Source organism: Falco punctatus (genome assembly GCF_963210335.1).
Source record: "Falco punctatus genome assembly, chromosome: 7".
Lineage (NCBI taxonomy): Eukaryota > Metazoa > Chordata > Aves > Falconiformes > Falconidae > Falco > Falco punctatus.
Genome location: NC_137587.1, coordinates 1423135 through 1436702, shown reverse-complemented (window position 1 = coordinate 1436702; position 13568 = coordinate 1423135). Strand labels below are relative to the sequence as shown.

Below are 13568 nucleotides of genomic sequence, written 5' to 3'. Positions count from 1 at the left end.
TTGCTAACAAAGACTTAATGTTTTCTAGAACCAGGGACACCTTTCCCAAATGCGTTAGAAAGTAACTCTGGAGGCTACATGATAAACAATGCTATGAAAATAGGCAAGGCCCTGTCATCTTAGCAATGTATGAGAGGAAGAGCACGGCAAAAAACAGGTGACATAAGAAGTGTTATAATATCGATCTTGCTTAGAGTAATATTGCTAACATGTTGAAATTTTTCATTTTAACAAACTTTTCACTAAGCAGGATAGTTTATTGCATGTTTGCTGTAGTGGAGTCTGGTGACAGTAAACAAAGAAATTGTTTTAGTATCTTCATTAGCTTTTGTATGCAGGAAGATAGATTGAGTGCTATGATTGTCACAAAGATCTTATATAAGTCTACTTCACACTAACAGTTCAAATGTCTTCCTTGGTTGCAGGTGCTTTTCCTAATCCCACTGAAGATTGGCTGGCGATTCAAAATGATCGCAAAAGCACTCTGGCTTCCGTCTGCTTGAAGAACAACTTTCTAAAATCAAGAAGCAAACCGGATTCTCACATAGCAAATCAGCTCTTTGTGGAGCACAAACATAAATTTATCTACTGTGAGGTGCCCAAGGTAGGATGCTCCAACTGGAAGAGAACTATTTTTCTTCTCCAAGCAGATTTGAATGCAGAAGCTTCTGAAATTGAGCATGACCACATCCACCAAACCTCGCTGATCAAAAAGCTGGCGACTTACCCTCCTGCCACACAGAAGGTATTTCTGAGCAATTACACCAAAGTGATGTTCACCAGACATCCCTTGGAACGGTTGGTTTCAGCATACAGAGACAAACTTCTGCACTCGGAGCCGTTCTACAGTATCACTGTCGCTAACGAGATCAGGGCAATGTTCAGGAAAAACAAAAACTCTTCTGAAAAAGTGAGTTTCCAGGAGTTTGTCAACTTCATTATAGCAAAACCACCAAATGCTCTTGACATTCACTGGAAACCAATGTTTCTGCTCTGTGATCCTTGCAACATTCACTATGATATTTTGGGTAAGTATGAAACTCTTGCGTTAGACTCCGAGCACGTTCTGAAGGTCATTGGAGCACCAGAGAGCCTGCACTACCCCAGCTTGAAGAGGTATGGCTCAGAGAAACGAACTAATGGTGATATCACCTTGGAGTATCTCAGACAATTGAACTCAGAACAAATTGAGAAGGTAAAAAAATTGTATCAAATGGATTTTTTCTTGTTCAACTATACTATGAAATATAAGGATTATTTTTCCCTGCACAACTAACGTAGATTAAACAAAGAACAGTTTGCTGTGTACAAAATAGGCTGAACTTGTCCTCACAGATGTTTGACGGGTGGGTTGGTAACTGAATCCTGATGAGATTTTACTGGTGTTTGGAGACAGGGTTTATCATTCTAAGAACTCCTGTAACAAATCCCTGCCATAATCCGTTGTACTGTACAGTACTTACATGAAATTATTGTCTTTCTGTTGATCATTAATGGTATAAGTTTTTTTCATGAAGACTGTTTATAGATGATAGATTTTGGGTTGTTGGTAAGAGATAGGGGAAGGATGAAGAATATTGTTTTTCACAACTAATATTTTAGAACACCATTTTTTTCCCTATACATGATTTTAAATTTATTAGAAAACCCCACACGAAGTAATAAATAATCTGCTTTAGACTCAAACCACTCTTTGTCTGCAAAAGCCTCAATCATGGATCCTGTAGGAAAGAAGCAAATAACTTCAGATGCTTTAAGCTGCATTATTTGAACTGAATGCCCCATTATATTCCCCTCCAGCAGTGCTCTCACCACAGCCCACCGGCCTCCTCCCTCAAGCAGCGCAGTTGACAGCAACCCAGCCAGAGTTTCCCTTTTACCTCTTCAGAATCTTCTGATGACCAGGTCTGGTGTTCGTGGTGGATTTGCAAACTCGTTTCACCACCTTTGTGAGCATAATGGTCTAACTTAAGAGGGAAAGTCTGAACAGCGTATCTTTTTAAAAAAAATATCTGTTCTCCAAAAGCACTTACCACCCAGTCAACTGACTGGCCAGCCAGCGCAGAAGGACAATATCTGGGTGTTCCCCATTTGTGTCTGCTGGAGCCCGTGAGCCCTTGGGACTTACCTGAGCATGACTTAGGTGGGCCAGGGTAACCTCAGATAATACCTTTGTTCTACCTGTTGCTTTCTCACCTCACAGGAGATTGAGTGCAAGTAAATTCTAGGATTACGGTGAGGAGAGCAATGAAGCATGTGGGAGAAGCAATTCAAACCGTTATCCACATTTACACCCCAGGTGGCTTTGGTTTTGGATCACTGAAGGTTCTATAACTGCTACTATACTAAGTATGAGACTTGCCCCATTTTTTTATTTTTTTTTTTTAATCTACTGCCTAGTCACACTGAAAATTAGTTTGTGACCATTTTAATTGTAGCAAGTTTTAGAAACCAGTCATGAATATTAGCACCATCTTTAGGGGATGTCAGTCTCTCAGATGCACTTAGTTCCTCTCAGCTACATCTGCAAATGTACGAAGTCTTGCAGGCTAGTTTTGGATCCAAAGCTGGCTCGCAGCTTCTCATTACATAGAAGGGGACAGGGACAAAATAACTTAATCACACTGCAGCCACCAATCTGTACAGCCATCGCTGCCAGCAGCATGGCCAAGGGAGACGGAAAAGGAGACTGGCAAAAATGGATGCAATAGGACTGGAGTCGTGAGGGTTGTGAAGAGAGCTCCTAGTGCAGGGAGTGGGATATGGGGGTGGGCTACCCCAGAGGGAAGTTGCAGTGATGTATTGGATATCGGCATGGTGACAGGAGGAGGCAGAGGAAGAAGCTCTCTGCATCGCTCCTCGACAGCAGATGGTACACAAAGCCAGGGCTACCGTTGAGTACATCTGGCAGCTCTTGCGTGGCTGACTGTTCCATAAATAGGGCAGCTTTGGCACAGGGATAGATCCAAAGTAAGAAGAGCAAGCAAGAACAACAAAACATTTATTTTTTTTTTAAAATAGCTTGTGATTTGATGCAGAGTGATTCATGGTTCTGGATCTTACCCTCACCACCACCGTATCTGGTGTCCCAACAGTCCTACTGTCCCCTGGTACTGGGTTGCTCACGCTGCCCGGGCAACCCTGTAGTTCACGTGTTTTGGGTTTTTTTCACTTTTTAATTGTGCTGAGGCAGGGCAAGCTGGAAATTACCCCCATAAAATTTAAGGTTATGCAGAGGGATGCAGACTCTCTCTCTTTCCTGAATCAGAGCCATCTCCAGCTATGTGCTTCATCCTACTTTCTGTGCCAGATCATGCAGAGGAATAGAGGAGTAAGGTCTGCTTCATAACTGGCTTCTGTGTGACAGATCCCTCCAGGGCTATAAGCTTCAGCAAAGATACTTTAATTTTCTGTCACCATCAGCCAGCCTAGGACAACTCTGAAGAAATGACACTTGCAGAGTTTGCTAGCTGTCTTTTCTACCAGCACTCTAGAGTTAAAGCTCCCCTCCAGTTTCTTTCTGTCAGCTGTGAGTGGCTTTCTGTTCTTATTCCCTTTCACGCAGGATCACATACTCTTCCTGCAGTAGTGACAAAAACGGATGGCTAATTTGTTCATCACAAGCACTAGTCAGTAACGGAAGGCTACCTAACAATGCAGAAAAATCTCTGTAACTATTCACAATGGATTTCAGATTTGACATTTGCCTGTAGGAAACTCTAAGTAGCACATTGCCTGGACCTGCTGGCTGCTGTAATGCTGTTTGGCTGGTGTGGGTCTCTGCAGAGGATGTGGGTGTGCATGCCTGCACATGTAAAAGTTTTAGGAAGCAGTGCCATACAAGAACGGTAAAAGTTGTGCATTACCGATGCTAACAAAATGAGAATAATGGGTTGATGTCTGTTGGAAAAATAGAAAAAATGGGCATTACATTATAAAGGATCTTGTAACGTTCCCCTGCAGCCATCTTTTAATGCTCAGCCCCATTCACTGCATTGCCATTTCTGTGAGCTTTAGAATACTTCCTAACACCGCTCCCCCGGCACCAGCTCCCTCCGAGAGCTGCTGTGCAGTGGCGCAGGAGTATGTCAGAGCTCTGCAATGTGTTTCAGAGTTAGTGAAAACAATGGTGACTTGCTGCGTGTCCTAAAAGGCTTACACAGCTCGTGAAGATGGGCATAAGTCTGGGCTGAGCTCAAAAAACGAGTCTGCAGGAGAAAATTGCAAGGTCTTTAGTACTTGCATTGAGCTGACTGTGTTTTTTAGTGGTAGCTGTCAAGCAGCAGTGCTTGCAGAAAGCTCTGGGCTAGAATATTTCCTAGTGTGTGAGCGACTGCCCTTTGCCCAGAGCAGAGTGGGGACTAGCACCTTGTTTTCTCCCCAGGTGAACCCCAGGATTAATTCCACTAGACAGTATTGAAAGTTTGCTGATGAAAGGGCTCACTGTTATGTCATTCTTGATATTGTAATGTAATAAAAGTTGATGAGGGCTCTGGGCCTTGTCCTAGTCAGCTCACAAGCACTGCAAGGCACCTGTAAACTTTATGATGAAAATAAGACAACTGTCTCTTCATCGCCTGGGAAAGAGAATTCCTGTGCTGGCTTCCCTACAAGTGTACTGTCCGGAACAAAGGCTCTCAGCTGAGCCGGCCTCCCTCCTGCCTTTGCCTAGAGAGGAGCCCCTGGTGGAGCTTCTTCCCTTCGGGTGCCAACTCTGGGTGATGTTTTCCTGGCAGCAAGGTGGGTGCTTGCAGCTGGGAGCAGGAGTGGAGGCGGCATGGCAGGGCTTGGGCCCTGGGGTGGATTTTCAAATCTAGGGAAGGGAGTGCCAAAATTCACTTTCTGATTTATTGTTCTATGTCTGTGATATGTTCATTGCTCTGTTTTGGGTTTAATTACTGTAATAAACTGTAGTGAGTTAACACAATCTATTTGTTCATCCTTCTCTGTAACATCTGTTTTAAAAAAAGATAGTACTTGGCGCTGTTCCATCAAACTGTAACATGGACCACGTGCTATTAGACAGCAATAAATACAAAGCCATTTGGCTCTGCTTTGTTACATTAATATAAAGCTGTCTCGCGGGACTTCTAAAGAATTGAAAGAATTAACAAATGACTGTTCCAGTTTGGAGAAAAGATAGAGCTAAGTGGAGAAAGGAAGAGAAAAAAAAAATCTTGCGAAGTCAAGCTTGCAGCTTTCCTACCAATCTGTCTATCAGCAGTGAGGATATACGAGAGAATTTTCCCATGCTCATGGATACCCCCCTCCCCCCCCCCCCAGTCCTTTCAGGACAGGTATCCACAGATGTGACATCACACTTTCTTTGTGAAAGTATTACAGATGTGATACACCATGTCACCAGTTGTTCCCTGAAGCAGACATTTCCTCCACTTAAAGGGGATGATTCTTCCCGTAAGTCCTCATTTTTCTGAAAACACTGTTTTCAATGGGAGTCTTAACAGGTAAACTGTGACTAGTGGTTTCTTGTTCAGAGAACTTCCCAAAGCAGGACAGCTGTGAGTGGAATAAAACGCGTGAGCAATGAGACTTTGAGTGCTTGCTGCTGCAGAAGTGTCCTTTGACTGAGGGGAAGAAGAGGAAAGATGTTGCACATCGAACAAACTTCAGCCCTCGCAGCTGGAAGGTGATTCTATTTGTGCATTCAGACTGTTAGTACGTCAAAAGTTTTAGCTCCATGATCTCTGGTTTTCTTGGCTTGTCTGTCACAGAGGTAGAACAAGAAAAAGAAAAGGAAAAAGGAAACAGGAAAAGAAAAAGACGTTAATGTTTTGTGGCTGTGGTGTAGGCCTGGCATGATTTCTCCCTGTCACAGTACTTCTTACCTCCCTCCCTTCTAGAATTCTATGCTAGGTCATGCTTTAGTTAAAAGAAAATTTATCAAATTATATAACTTGCGTAAATTAATGTAAACCAAATAAAATCAGAACAGGAGGAGAATTTACCTGATGGAAGTGTCTGAAATTTCAGGAAGCCCTCTTCGCAGAAAGATTTGACCAGGTGTTGAACATGCAGTGACAACGCTGCTGCTGGTAAGAACTATTTTTATAGAAAAAGCTCAAGTGATCATAAACCTCAGTCAGTATGCTGAGATTAAAATTCCAGTGAAGCAGCAGGTCAAAAACCAGTGATCAGGTCTGTGAAAGGGAACCAGCATAACAGGGAAATAATCAAATTAATACAAATTATTTTCCTGAAGATTTTTAGCATCCAGTAACTGAATTGTACATTTTCTGGTCTTTGTTAGGTTCGTGTCTGGAAGGCTGAGGTTACGGGTTTGGCTTTTTTGGGGTCTTGCTGCACAGCAAATACTGCTGCACAGCAACTATTGCTACAGGTAGAGCCTCTTAGGTTTTGTACTTTTAAACACAGCGATGCTTTTCTTTGCAGTAATATTCTTTGTTGCTGTGCAGAGCCAGACGTGTCAGAAGCTGGATTTGTTCCCCAGGTTCCTGTTGCTGTGGTTTACACGCTGCGGGACTCTGGGGAGCACCCTGCCTCCCCGCTGGCAGTGGCTCTGTGCTGCACGTCATGCATTTGGCACAGCCTCTGCCAAGGCTTGTCATTCTGCTCAGGTTCTGGGGTTTTGTTTGGATCTGAAACAGATTTGGCCTCCACATTCTGCAGACTGAAGGCTTAGGAGTTGATGAGAATATTTAGTCTCCCTAAAATTGTAATAATGCACATTAAAAATAGCTCTGAATTAGCTGTTTTAACCATTTACTTCATATATGAACGGTTCTATAAATTCTTTATAGGAAATTAAGTCTTTCAGCCTTATAAAGACCCTGTATTGCAATTGCTGTTTGCTTTGCTTTACTTTTTTTTCCTGACCTGTGTTCTAATAAACCTTGCATTTTGTGAGTTTAGAATATTTTTCTGTTTTGCAGAACTTCTGTTCGTGTTGAATTCTCTCCAGTTCCAGGCGGTCTCCACCTCTCCTGAGCCGTGATGCCCGAAGCTGGGTGCAGTCCTGTGGCTTTACAAGTGCCACAGATTGGAAGTGCGAACTCAGGTACGCCACATATTACATTCCCATCTGTACTGTGAATTCCATGTCACCCTTGCACCAGTGCATCACCACTTGTGTTTTTAAGACTGAACCATAATCCAAACATCCCAGGACTTAAGACGTGGAGTCCAATCCAAGCTTTTGAACCTGGAGCTATTCAAACTCTCCAGCCTCATATGGCCAGACTTTTGGACATTTGGTTCCCCCTCCCCCGCCACTTTTGGCAGCTAGCACCCTTGGAAATGAGACGGATTGAAACTCCGTCTGTCTTTGGAGGAACCAATTATTCATCCCAGTTCATATGGGGCCACCTGGTGGTACCGGGCGGGCGAGGCAGAGAGGGCTACCCGGGAGGGGCCCGTGGATGGCTGATGTGTTTCACTCCTTTTTGACCTGACGTCTTCTATCTCAAGACTCTTACGCCTGTTCTTTCTCTTCCTCTGCTTTGCTCCCCTTCTCTCTCTGATTATCTCCCTTTCCCTGGAGCAAGAATTCAGTTGCGACTTACCCACTAGTGGCTTCTTTTCCCAGTGGTTTGTTCACCAGTTTGCCACAAGCCTTCCTCCCTACCTCGCTAAGACATGAGGACCGCTTACCTTCTGACACTGGAAAATTACCTTGTGCTGCTCCAGCAGAAACTTCTGGTTTCTGTTTTGCACTTAGCTCCTCCCATGGTGAAAGCTTACTCTCTCTTTTTTTAGTTTTTGGCCTGTGACTAGGCAGGAAAATATGGCCTTATGGATTTGATTTATTAGTGCCCTCGTTAAGCTCTAACTGAACTTTATGGTTCAATGTTATTTAAAAATGAATTATGAAGACAGTTAATTTTCAGGTGCCTGCCTTTGAAAAGGCATGTTTTTTGTGTGCTTTGATTCACCTCTGTCATTGTTTCAGGGAGACTTTCATCCATCCACTCTCTTTGAATCTCTCTTTATGAGTTTGACCTTCCTGCGACAAGCTGACGCACAGTGTACGGTATACGGTTCTGTACAAACATCCGACCTGCCATGAGGCATTGTCTGCATGAAGTGCAGCTCAGTACCTCTTTTATTAATCTCAGCTAGAATTCTGCTGATGTACTTACAGGATGAAATCTGCACGTAATGTTGTTTTTCAGGAATCCGTATGCATGTGTATCAAAGGGAAAATGTTTTCATGAAAGTGACCACAACCTGCCTGTGAGGAAAATGCAGTTCCAAGAATGAAAATGAAATTCAGTAAACAAACCCCCAGGCTCCTCATATCAGTGTCCCTGTATCCTATCAGCTCACCGTTTCCATTTCTGAGGGTGCTTATGTCCTCATGAGGCAATTTCTCAAACTCTTCAGCAAGAAATTTGATAACATTGTAGGAGAAATAGGATTCATTATTCCTCCAGCTGGTACACAGACACACGCACACAACATTAGGTTCTAGTTAATAAATTTCATAACTAGTTAATAGTCACCCTCGCCAACTTAAGAAAAAACCCAAACAAACACAAAAGAACCCCCAGGCTGAACCCAAAGACTGTTTCTTCACGTCCACAACAATCCTACTGGGGAAGCAAAGGTCTTCTCCTTGCAGTTTCAGAGAGGATGTGGTTTTCTTTGCTTCCCATCTCGTCACCATGTAGCCTGGCAAAATTGTACTTACCTGAGGCAATAATGTATCAGATGCACAAGTGAAGTACCCTTGACAATTTTTCTTTGGTTTTCTGTATTTTTTCCATGATGTTAAAGTCCATGATAATAGGGGTTTTATGCCAGTTAGTGTAGAGCATTTTTCCGCTAGTACTTTTGCAGGGTTGTTTTGTTTATCGCTGTTTATTAGGACGAATTGTGCAGCCAGTCCTATTGAAAGGATGGACCAGTGGAAAGCACCCTGAATTCAGGAGGTTGGAGGAACACTTGGCTGCGAAGCCACCTATTCTGTCAGAGGGATCAGAAGAATTTACTGAAAGATTGAGCACCCCTGGCTTATAAATGTAATAATGTAGTTCCTTATGAGGAAGAATGGATGGTTTAATCCTGTCTTCCTTTCAGTGTTTTTTTTTTCCTGCAATCTGCTGTCTTGGAAAGGGAAACAGAGATGGAAATCCAATGTAATGATCTGCAGTCTCAGTTTAGTCACCGAAGAGAACTCTTTGTGCTCCTAGCAATGGCAGAAGCACTAAAGGTAAGTGCCAGACATTAGCTCAGCACAGGGACGTGGCAGCATTAACTTTTGCAGGTGGGTCCTGGGTTATTTGTTCATGTACAGAACTGAAGAATCCCATCAGAACAATGGTGTAGGAAATGCCAGAGTTTATCCACTGGGCTGGAGGAGAAGACAGAGGAATTCATATTATGATTTGAAAAAAGATAACAAATGAAACAGACAGATGGGTGGCCTGAGGGAAAGTAGACCCTCTCACGGTTGCCATTATTGATTTCCTTAAGCAGAAACTGAGCGTTAATATTTCTTTAATGCAAAAATCAGATATTATTTTCCATTCAGCCTACAAGCGGCTTTACTTTCAAAATCGTATGAAAAAAAAGGTAATTAAAAATTCGTACCTGTTACCACCAAACAAGCTCGGAAGAGCCAGGCTTTAGGCGTACCTTTTACACGTTACTTTGCCGACTTTGTAGCTATTGCGGCTGCAGCACTCGGCGCGGCAGGTGTGCGGTGGCTCCCACTGCCGGGCTGGCCGGGCCCGCAGCCCCTTTGCGGGGGCGCTGCCGCCGGGGCCCTGGAGCGGGGCACGGGGTGCGGGGTGCGGGGCGCGGGGTGCGGGGAGCGGGGCCGCACTGCCAGGCGGCGCCACTGAGCCGCTCAGCGCAGGCACCGGCTTCACTCTGCTTCGGGCGCTGCCCCGGGACCGGCACCCCCCGGCGCGACCCGCGGAGCGACCCCGGCAGGGCGGGGCGGCGGCGGCCGGAGCTGTCCGCGGTGCTGAGCCGGCCCCGCCCGCCCGGCCGCAGGGCAGGGGCACCGCCCAGCCCCCCTCCCCCGCCAGGCACAGGGGCACTGCCCAGCCCCCACACCCCCAGTCACAGGGGCACTGCCCAGCCCCCCCCCCCCGGCAGGCACAGGGGCACTGCCCAGCCCCCCCCCCCCACCCCGCCAGGCACAGGGGCACCACCGCCCAGCCCCCTCCCTCCAGGCATCCAGGCACAGGGTCACCGCCCCAACCCCCCCCCCCCCCCCCCCCCCCGCCCCTTCCCCCCTGAGGACCAGGCAGGGACCGCCGGCGCGTGCCTCTGTTGGCACCGGGTTTATGCCCGCGGCTTCGAGTAAAGCAAGGGTGGGCAAGCACTTCTCATGGGCTAACACAAAAAAAGCGGGGAAATATTTAATTTTACACAATGACAACAAAAACACCAGAGAAATCCTTTCCTGAATATTTTTGCCAATTATTTTAATCGCAATTCCATCTTGTATTTCTATTTTTATTCTATATTCCAGTTGATTCCAGAGGACAAATAGTCAAGTCTTGCGAACAAAAGTCCTCGCCAAGTTCTTCATCATACTGGGATCCAGTCTATGGAGTTGGGACAATGCGGTGCCAACAGGGCGTGCCGGGAAGGTGCCAGGAAGGTGAGCAGTGTTCCAGACAGGCTGGCACCCATTTGCATCAGGTCCCGCCAGAGAGCGCCTATGCAGCCCAAACAGCCCTGAAGAACATTCTGAGTAATTTTGCACAAGCGCAAACTAGACCCTTCCATTAAAACACAGCTGCTTGCTCATGGCTTACTGATCCCTCCTGCTTACTCTCCTCGAAATGCCCTCATGCGGCATTGCTGGCAGCACTAGAGCGTGTCTGTCGCTTTCCGGGATGGATGTATGTTTGATTCTTAGTGCAGCGCTGTCAAATGAACTGGCAAAGCAAACTGTGTGAACAAAGAAAGCTTTAACTTACTAAAACTACCCACCCACCCCCTAGCTACTCAGTTGCTCAGTAAGACATTATAAGAGTGTTCCAGAAATTTCCTTCTCAAAAAGGGAGTTAAAAGTCTGCGACTGTTGGGATATGAATTTTTGACCGCATTTGTGCAGTAACATCTGTCATTAAAAAGACAATATCAATTCAGGTACCATGCCAGATTCAGCATTGTAATAAATACTACCAGTGATGGTTTCTGTGGAAAACATTAGATTCTGCTCTAATCTTTGTTAAAATCTAAACTAGTTATTTCAGACTTTCAGTTTTCTCCATAATTCAAGAGTGTTCTGATAATTTATACTTTTAAATGTTTTAAAAGTGGAATAGCCTCTTGCTGAGATGTCTGTGAATCTCTTCTGATAGGGAAGAACCACGATTGGTTCTTTAAGCACAGCCCTGGACTGCAGGGTGAGCAGGTAAAATTAAACTCCAGAAGCAGCCTGTTGTACACACAGTGAGGTACATCCTGCTCTTCTTTACACAATTCTACAACGGGAGTAAATCCACAGAATTTAATGTAATCATCACTGTAAGCACAGGCAAGTATGTTCTGGGGAGCTATAAATGGCTAGCCAAAGGTAACAACTGTGCTTACTTAAAACATAAAGCTAAGAAGTGGTTTCACTGGATTAATTATCTTTAACTCCAACCTTCGTGCTGAAGTTCTCAGTCAGCTCCCAGGGAGCTGGGGGAATGTGGCTGTTAGGGTTCAAGCGTTAACCTGTAATCATCCCAAACTCGCGACAGCAAAACTTCCTCTCATTTTGCTATGATATTTTTGTGCAGATTTCCTGCTAGGACAGCTGTGGAAGATGAATCTTTTATTGAAGCCAAGAACAGGCGAAACAAGCAGAACCCATGAGAGTATCTCAGATGCTCTTCCACGAAGCTGCAGGCCCCTTGAGGTGGGAGCACACAATTCACTCGTCAAACTAACAGCCTGCAGCCAGTGATGCTGCAACCTGCCTGCTGCCTTCGGCACATGCTTCCCATCGCGGAGCAGCACGCTCAGGGCCCTTCCTCCTGCCCCCTTCGGTTCTGTTCCCTAGGCCAGCAGTGACAGTGTGAGGGAGAAAAGTAGCGGTGACAGGCTCAGAGAGAAGTGGGAAGAAAATGCCTTACTCTTCCCCTTCCGTAGGGAAAGCAACCATCTGCAGCGTGAGATGGGGCAGATGTGGGAGAAAAGTGGGGTTTGTCCCACGTGTTTTCCCCTCCATTACGACCTTCCTGCTCTTTACCTTCTGCGTAGCTCTTGCTTCCCCACCCTGCCCTATGCTGTCACCCTGCACTCTACACACCATCAGGCCACTGCGAGTCATTTTGGTAGGAGAGTGCTGCGTTCGCTCCTGCCTTCCCCCTGGCCTTAGCCCTGTGTCTTTGCTCGCTGTCCCGGCTGTCACCTGAGGATCTCAAACACTTGCAACCCCTCTTGCCAGGGGACAGTGGCACCTGGCTGTGCTTGAGGTATGTTGTCCGTTGCCTCCCCCACTAACTCCCACTCTTGCATCTGAGCATGTGAGGCAGCTGAATTGTTCGAGGTACTTTTACTCAGGTGTGGAAATGCAATGTTCAGACTCGGAAACGTAATTTTAATTCCAGCCACGAGGGGACCTTCGTAGTTTATTGTCTCTTTCCTGCAGATCGGTCTGCTCCGTACACCAACATCTATGCGATCATGCTCACTTCCACCAATATACTACTTCTCCCTCCTAGCCGAGGATCTGCTTAAATCCCAGTATCCCCTGCTAAGTCAGCTGTCATACCCTTGGAATCTGCGTTCAACTTTATTCCGCTGCTTAAACCCAACAGCACCTTTCCTGTGTTTCCCCGGCAGCTCTGGATTCAGGTCATCAGCTCTCCGTAGCCTCTGGGTTGCTCGGGAGGAACACGATGGGGTGCAGCTGAGCTGGCAGCAGGGCCGGGGAGTGGGAAAAGTGATGTCTGCATGTGCTGACCCGCAGATTCTGGGCCAGAGATCCAGGGCAGGGGACAGCTGAAGCATTGTTTGTGCTACTGCACATCTTAATAATCCAGCCACAGTGTGATTTTTAAAATTGCTGCCTGAGTTACAGCTATGCTGCTGGTTAGGTAAAAGCAAATTCCTCAGTCTTTTTTTTCATATGATGTTCATTGAGCAACGGCCAGAGTTTATATCAAAAAGACTTCAAGTTTTGCACAGAGAAATATGGCGAATAGCCCACAAAACTCAATACAAAAAATAAAGAGCTCCCATTTATTGCAACAATTGCTTTCACATCATATAGCCCGTGCTCAGAGTCTCAGTCTCCTCTTGTACACAGCAGCTACATACTTGGATAATTTGATCTGCTTATGTTTGAGTGACAACCAGAGAATGTGACTGTAACATGCACTAACTCACTCGCTTGATCTCAAGCAAAGAGCGAGCAGCTGAAACAGCCAGCCAGGGTCCCCAGCCTGCCTGTGCCTGGTGGCTAGTGAACAAAGCCCACCGCATCCTGGGCTGCAGCCCAAGCAGTGTGGCCAGCAGGCTGAGGGAGGGGATTCTCCCACTCTAATCCGCTCTGCTGAGAGCCCCCCCGCAGCACTGCCTCCAGCTCGGGGGCCCCCAACATCAGCATGTCACAGACCTGTTGGAGCGGGTCCAGA

The 13568-nt window shown here is 45.9% G+C and overlaps 1 protein-coding gene across 1 annotated transcript in view; it reads left to right on the top strand.

Annotated features, from left to right (window-relative positions):
• Nucleotides 1–9773, top strand: part of LOC308066906 (carbohydrate sulfotransferase 9-like) — a 32386-nt gene extending 22613 nt beyond the window's left edge. Inside the window, exon 2 of the mRNA XM_080394839.1 lies at nt 426–9773. Coding sequence (XP_080250965.1) covers nt 426–1276 — 851 coding nt within the window. The 3' untranslated portion in view covers nt 1277–9773. The remainder of the gene's footprint in view (nt 1–425) is intronic.
• The last annotated feature ends 3795 nt before the right edge of the window (nt 9774–13568 follow it).